Source organism: Camelus ferus, chromosome 14, assembly GCF_009834535.1.
Source record: "Camelus ferus isolate YT-003-E chromosome 14, BCGSAC_Cfer_1.0, whole genome shotgun sequence".
In the NCBI taxonomy this organism is placed as follows: Eukaryota; Metazoa; Chordata; class Mammalia; order Artiodactyla; family Camelidae; genus Camelus; species Camelus ferus.
The window spans coordinates 3,582,306-3,590,491 of record NC_045709.1 but is presented as its reverse complement, the minus strand read 5'-3'; the positions used below and the strand labels follow the sequence as shown (position 1 = coordinate 3,590,491).

Here is an 8,186-nt window from a genome sequence, read left to right as displayed (position 1 = left end):
TCAGAAGGCAAGAGAAAGGCCACAAAGTGTGGGGTTTAGGTGCTCAGTTTAAAGTAAAAGTAGATAAACTCTCCATAGACAGACTGCAGTCCATCTCATTCAGAAGGGAGCACAGCACGAGTCACGATGTTGTTAGTTTTTATGGGCTCTGTAACTTTGTATGTTAACAAGTGGGAGGATTATTCCAACTACTTTGGGGACATGGGTGGGATTCCTGGGAATTCAGCCATCACCAACCTTTTGACCATTTATGGTCAGCCTTAAATAGTCCTGGCACCTGTAAGAGTACCATTTAGCATCGTATTGGATTTTAGTGAGGGTATAATGAAGCTCAAGGTCTACCGGCAGTTCAGTCTTCCACCATCTTGGTATTAATGGCTGTGTCATTCTTTTAATGGTTGTGGCCTGCCCCCTTCCCTCCTGTCTCAGGTGTGCAGTGTCTTCCCACTATGGCTCTAATTTGCATTCATTTGATGATGAATGGCATTAAGCAGCTTTTCATATATTCATTAGCTGTTGGGTATATGTATGACGAATATTTTTTCCCAACCTATGGCTTGCCTTTTTATCTTGTTTTCATTGCTTTCGATAGGCAAAACCTTGTGATCTTGTTGAAGTTCATTTTATCAATTTTTTTTAAGATGATTACTGTTTTTTGTGCCCTAAGAAATCTTTGCCTATCTCAAAGTCACAGAGATAGTCTTCTATGTTTTCTTTTAGAAGCTCTATAGTTTTCCCTTTTCTACTTAAGTTTTTGGTTTAATATTAAGATCCATTTTGATTTAATTTTCATTTATGGTGTAAGGTAGGGGTCAAGGTTAATCTTTTTTCATGTTGTTTGAACACCATTTGTTGAGAAGACTTTCCTTTCTCTACTGAAGTGCATGGATAACAATGCTGTGTTTCTAAAATTTAAAATTCAGTTCTTCGGTGGCACTAGCCGCACTTCAAGTACTCAAGAACTACAGGTGATTTCTGGCTACTGGATCAGCCAGCACAGACAAAAATAGATTTGCAACATTACATAAAGTTCTATGACAGCACTGCTCCAAGCCGTAGAGCACAGTATCTACTAAATATTTTGAATTCTGTGAAAGGTAATCTAAACCAAATAACAAAGTATGGGCAGATGTAAGGAAGATAAAAATTAATCACTGAACTTCTACGAAGTGCCTAGAGTAGTCAAATTCAAAGAGACACAAAGTCGGATGGTGGTTAGCAGAGATTTGGGGGAGAGGGAAGGAGAGTTATTATGAGTGGGTACAAAGATTCAGTTTTGCAGGATGAAAAGAGCTCTGGAGAATAGGTGGTAGTGATGGTGGCAAAACAATGTGAATATACTTAACGCCAAAGCAATGAACAATTTAAAAAATCTTAAAATGGTAACATATTATGTATACTTCATCAACATAAAATATTTTTAATTGCTTTTTCCCTAGCTGGTGTTTAGTGCAGGTAAGAAAGAAATCAGTGTTAACTAATGACAGTTCTCTCTGGTATATCTGAAGGATATCTAACAAAGGTACAGAAGAGATATTGGAGCTCTGAGCCCCACTTAGTTTAATGTCTCTATCCTGGAGTATTTCCACTAGACCCTCTTCAGCTAATAGGAAAAGAGAGAAAAACTATTTGAGAGTTATTCTCCTGCTATGTGTTATCCATCTACTTATGTTAATACTAAAGATTTCTTTCATTAGGTTATGGTAACATATGACAAACTAGCAGCCGGAGCACTCTGGTTTTTAAATAAAAGTTCTCTAACTTAAATAAAAATCTCTAAGCACTTGATTTTGACTATTTAACTAACAACGTCGATCGGTACATATGTAAAACATTTTGTAAAGCATAGACTACACTGTGTTATTTCAAGGCATGTTAGGGTATGCATGAATACCAAGCTTTGAGGATCTTGTGCTTTTTGTACAATACAAGGCATGTTTGTTTAAATATTTTAATTTAAAACTCTCCCTAAAACTCCTTAATAAAGACAATTTCAGAATCTTCAACTGATTTGTGGGAAGCTAGTGAAAGGAGCAGTATGAGTAACACTCATATTAAGAGGTAATGAAAATAATCTTTGTTCCTCAGGAGACGAAGTATTGGTTTGATGAGATCCAACCTGTCTATTAATATGCCTGATTTGCATATTTAAGTTCATCCACAAATGTTGTGTAGGACCTCACCTTTGTGTAAGACACCCTATACATCGTTTAGTATTGAAAATAGTGTAATACCCTTCAGAACCTTTCAAAAGAAGCAACATTAAACACTAAAGTTTTCCTTGCAGAAACTGTTTCTGGTTTCAAATAAGGGGGTGCCTCATTTTTCATAAATTATAAAAAGAAAAGTCGGCAATAATTCAATCTATATTTTAGGCACGGTGTAAGCCCTTAAATATTGTTCCAACTAACAAATATTTATTGAAGCGTCCTACGTTCTATGCAATTTATCTCATTCTATCCTCACACAATCCTATGAAATACTCTTATCCCCACTTTACAAAGTAGGAACAGTTCTCAGAGAGAAGTTACACAATTAATGAATACTAAAACGGGGCTTCTACTCTGGACTTCAAACCCGAAGCACTAAAGCATCAAATCGAGAATAAACGCTTTCTAATTCTGTTAGCCAAAGCAGTCCACCCCCAGAAACCTCGCGATATTACTCAAACTACTACTCCCAGCATGCAAAGCGGCTTGGGTGCCGCAGCCTATGCCGCAGAGTCTGGAGCGCTCCGGCATGCCTCGAGGTGCGAAAGGCACCCTGGGAGCGGTAGTCCTCTTGGACGCCTACTGGCATTGCCAGCGCGGCGGTGGCGGATCTCTCGGTTCCAGCCAGTAGGTCCTGTGAGGGCGAGCTGAGGCGGAGAAAGGGCGCGGAACGGAAAAGGGTGAGTCAGGCTCTGTCTACGCGATAAAGGGAGGCGGCACCGCGGCGTAAGGCCGAGTTAAGTAAGCGCGGCCCGCGTGCAGTCTCTCCGGAGACACCGCGGTCTTAGCGTCAGCGAGAAGAGGGTGAGGAGGCGCCAGAGCCCGGTCCCTGCACCCGTTCTCGCCTTCAGCTCCCCGCCGCCATCTCCATCATGCAGTCCCGGGAGGAAGCCCCGCGCTCTCGCCGCCTCGCCAGTCCCCGCGGGGGGAGGCGGCCCAAGAGGATTTCCAAGCCCTCGGTTTCAGCTTTTTTCACCGGCCCGGAGGAGCTGAAGGACACGGCTCATTCTGCAGCCCTGCTGGCACAGCTCAAGTCCTTCTACGACGCGCGGCTGCTCTGCGATGTGACCATCGAGGTGGTCACGCCTGGCAGCGGGCCTGGCACGGGCCGCCTTTTTTCCTGCAACCGTAACGTGCTGGCTGCCGCGTGTCCCTACTTCAAGAGCATGTTCACCGGCGGCATGTACGAGAGTCAGCAGACGAACGTGACCATGCACGACGTGGATGCCGAATCCTTTGAGGTGTTGGTCGATTACTGCTACACGGGTCGCGTGTCTCTAAGTGAGGCCAACGTGCAACGCCTTTACGCGGCCTCCGACATGCTGCAGCTGGAGTATGTGCGGGAAGCCTGTGCCTCCTTCCTAGCCCGCCGCCTCGACCTGGCTAACTGCACGGCCATCCTCAAATTCGCCGACGCCTTCGACCATCACAAGCTGCGATCGCAGGCCCAGTCCTTCATAGCCCACAACTTCAAGCAGCTCAGCCGGATGGGTTCGATTAGGGAGGAGTCTCTGGCAGATCTAACCTTGGCCCAGCTGCTGGCTGTCCTGCGCCTGGATAGTCTAGACATCGAGAGTGAGCGGACAGTGTGTCACGTGGCGGTGCAGTGGTTGGAGGCGGCTCCCAAGGAGCGGGGTCCCAGTGCCGCAGAAGTCTTCAAGTGTGTCCGCTGGACACACTTCACTGATGAGGATCAGGATTACCTGGAAGGGCTGTTAACCAAGCCCCTTGTGAAGAAGTACTGTCTGGACCTTATTGAAGGGGCCCTGCAGCTGCGATATGGTGACATGTTGTACAAGTCTCTGGTGCCAAAGCCCGAAAGCAGCAGCGGCAGCTCTGTTGTGTCCATAGCAGAAAATCCACCCCAGAGGCTGGGTATGTGTGCCAAGGAGATGGTGATCTTCTTTGGACATCCCAGAGATCCCTTTTTATGCTATGACCCGTACTCAGGGGACATTTACACAATGCCATCACCTTTGACCAGCTTGGCTCACACTAAGACTATCACCTCCTCAGCTGTCTGTGTCTCTCCAGAGCATGACATCTATCTAGCCGCCCAGCCCAGGAAAGACCTCTGGGTGTATAAGCCAGCCCAGAACAGCTGGCAGCAGCTTGCGGATCGCTTGCTCTGCCGTGAGGGCATGGATGTGGCGTACCTCAATGGCTACATTTACATTTTGGGTGGGCGAGACCCTATTACTGGAGTTAAGTTAAAGGAAGTTGAATGCTACAGTGTTCAGAGGAACCAGTGGGCTCTGGTGGCACCTGTCCCCCATTCTTTCTATTCCTTTGAACTAATAGTGGTTCAGAACTATCTTTATGCTGTGAACAGTAAGCGCATGCTCTGCTATGATCCTAGCCATAATATGTGGCTGAATTGTGCTTCTCTTAAACGCAGTGACTTTCAGGAAGCCTGTGTCTTCAATGATGAGATCTATTGCATCTGTGACATCCCAGTCATGAAGGTCTATAACCCAGCCAGGGGCGAGTGGAGGCGGATTAGTAATATTCCCCTGGACTCTGAGACCCACAACTACCAGATTGTCAATCATGGCCAGAAGTTGCTCCTCATCACTTCTACTACCCCACAATGGAAAAAAAACCGGGTGACTGTGTATGAATATGATACTAGAGAAGACCAGTGGATTAATATAGGTACCATGTTAGGACTTTTGCAGTTTGACTCTGGCTTTATTTGCCTCTGTGCTCGTGTTTATCCTTCCTGCCTTGAACCTGGTCAGAGTTTCATCACTGAGGAAGATGATGCACGGAGTGAGTCTAGTACTGAATGGGACTTAGATGGATTCAGTGAGTTGGACTCTGAGTCAGGAAGTTCAAGTTCTTTTTCTGATGATGAAGTCTGGGTGCAGGTAGCACCTCAGCGAAATGCACAGGATCAGCAGGGTTCTTTGTAAATATTTTGAAATACTAAGATGTTTCTACTGCTATTCAATGTATCTTAAAAAAAAATATCCTTTTCCTTTTCCTGAAAAGAAAAGGTGATTAGGACCGCAGATTTGGTTTAGAAAGGGTGATGTTTGAATTGCTAATGTAATATTACAAAATTTAAACAGTCCTTGAAATCAACCTATATAATAATTTACTTTGCTGAAAGTTGAGATTAAAATATGCAAAAAAAGAACCATATAATTGATCAGAATGCTTGTTTTTTTTTTTCCCCTTGTTCAAATATTTGTTGCATCAGTGGATTATTTTGATTAGTTACACTGTTCATATTCTGATTGTCTAATTTAGACTTCTGTTAACTTTTTAATTCTATTTAGTGTTGTGAGGAAGTTAGCTTTTGGACTTTTATAATAGAAAATTGGACTAGAAATTGTTTGTGGGATTTTGAGGATTTATATTTTTCTTCAGAATAATGAAAGTAGTAGATTTCCCAAATTTTGAACAAGTCAGTTTTTAGTATTCTGTTAATATTGTTTGTTAAAATTTGGTTTGGCTTTCTTCTGCAAAGAAAAAAAATTGGACATATATATTAAGGTTATTAAAGAGTGATTTCATTTTGATAATGTGCAGAATGGTCTTAAATGTTCACCAAAAGTAAAAAAAAAAAAGTCCAGATTCCAATGTTTTAAAAGAAATTTCATTTTTAATTTTGGAATATAGCATGTATATTTACTAAATGCGACCATTTTTCTCTCCTAAAAAACATCCATTCTAGTAGTATCAGCAATTATTTAGATACCCTTCTAAACCAAAAACAGTAGGTAACTTGCCATATTTTTCATCTGTACCTGATACATGCTTCATTGAATCAAAGGAACAATCCTGTTTTTCACTGGACATATGATTGGGTAATGTAAATTTTTATCCATTGGTCTTGCCTGGTCTTAAAAAGTTTATATGTTTTCCTGAAACATTTTGGCAGTATAGTTTTGGTGTTTGTGTTAGAGGATTCTTCAGCAGGAAGTGATTTTTGTGAGGTGATACTGGTTTTGAAAATACGTATAAACTAAAAACAGTTTTTTATTGAGGTCAGTAGTAGTTATGGTGTCTACCAACTCTAAAGAACAAGTGCCAGCGGAGAACTTTAAAATTTTAAGCTGTGTATAGAACTGTTTTATGTAGTGTTGAAATTTACTGTCAGTTTTGTAAGTCACTATAAATGATTATCAGCTTGAAGGTATTTTTGTATTAAAAGTTGACAGTTAAAGAACATAAGTGGATGATGGCATTTGGGGCCAAGAGTGAAAATAATGTTTCCTCTAAAATATTTCCCTAAGCAATGGTACACATGGTTATTTTATTAGGTTTTTTGTGACCTGTAATTCTCTGTAAACCATGCTCCAGGTTTTGGTTTTTTTGTTTGTTCATTTTATATCACCATAATAAGGAAAGTTCCTGAAATAGAGACTAAACTGCACAAAATTTGCCATTGTTAAGTACAAGAAAATATAGGTGCTTACTTTTTGAAGATTTATTAATGCATATGGTTCTCATAACACACATACGTGATAAGTGGTGTATATATACAGATGCTTATTATGGTCTATAAATTTTTCTATACCCACTTAGAATTATCTTCTTAAATCTTTGTTCAGTAACATGCTAATTCCTCTTCTGTGTTTATTTTCCAGTGACCAAATGCTAACATTTCTTTCACCCTGGCAGAGTACTGAGGAGTGTGTTCTGGGATGGAGAACAAAATTTTGAATTAAAAAAAAAGAAAGAAAAGGATTTTAGAAAACCAAACATGTAAATAATGTTTTCTCAGCTTTTTTTTTTTTTTAATTTTTTGTTTTGTTTTGTTTTGTGGGTTTTTTTGGGGGGGTAATTAGGTTTTGTTTATTTATTTACTAATGGAGGTGCTGGGGATTGAACCCAGGACCTCATGCATGCTAAGCAGTCACTCTGGACACTGAGCTAGACCCTCCCCCATCTCAGCCATTTTCGTTGATTTAACATTATTTAGTGAAATAAGATTCTTAGCCTAGCAGCACATGTCCCTTCAAAATAGCAAACATGCTTTAGTTTTGTTTATTCCATTTGACATCAGGGCTGTCAACCAGCACTGCTCTTAACATGGAAAACCATTTCTTAATAGTGTTATTTTGGGGCCAGCTTTTCTTCACCAATAACTTCTTGTTGATAGCTTTTTGTTTTGTAAGGTTGAAATAGGACAATGCTGATTATCCACAGAATTAATGTTGCAACCGATTGAAAAAGGACAGATTCTCTAATTTGTGATTCTCAGTCTTTGAGTTAGGTATAAGCTAATTGGTAAAATGACTGGTTTACAAAGAGGTTTTCTTAGAAAGGATTTTGGTTTCATGATATATTTGTGAATTAAGGACTAGATTTAAGCTTTGTAGATAAGTGATTTGTACATGGTTAGTGACAAATAAAGCTGGCACTAGAACCCCAGGCCTTCTGACCTCTTAATTTAGTGTTTCTGCTAAATGTATAAAACCTTTGCTTACATAGTGAGTGGCTCAACTAGTAGTGTTGAAATCCCTTCTTGACAGGAAAGCACCTTTGTCTCAGTTTTACAGTTGGCACAGGTTTTAGCGAACACACAGTAGAGTGTCATTTGCAGGGCTGCTGTTTGTGTAAGACTTAGAGTGATCTTACTGATTTTTTGGATCTGTCTGCCTGCATGCTGAAAAGCCCAGAGAACCCAAATTATTTCAAATACTTTAAAAATTCAAATGATAAGTGACATTGGTGTTTTCAAAAGGACAAAATGTAAGACTCATTTAGCAAATTTAAATTATAATTTCCTTCTATCTCCCTTAGTTAAGCAGTGTTTTTTTGATTTTTTTTTTTTCTGTTTTGAACCTGGATCTTAATTGAGAATCTGATAAAAAAGCTTTTGATGCATTCCCCAGAAAAATATATGTGTTTATGTTTTCATAATTTCAAAGGTGTTATGACACTTCTGAAGTTCATCCACACACCCAGGTTGAGAACACTTGGGACAGTTCCAAGAACACTTCTACAAAAAGGAATTAGCAT

General features: G+C 40.4%; 1 protein-coding gene across 1 annotated transcript; it reads left to right on the top strand.

Moving 5' to 3' along the window:
* The first annotated feature begins 2,784 nt into the window (after window positions 1-2,784).
* KBTBD7 (kelch repeat and BTB domain containing 7) lies at window positions 2,785-7,595 on the top strand. The gene has a single exon (XM_032496045.1). The coding sequence runs from the start codon at window positions 3,083-3,085 to the stop codon at window positions 5,123-5,125; it is 2,043 nt and encodes a 680-aa protein (XP_032351936.1). The 5' UTR covers window positions 2,785-3,082; the 3' UTR covers window positions 5,126-7,595.
* The last annotated feature ends 591 nt before the right edge of the window (window positions 7,596-8,186 follow it).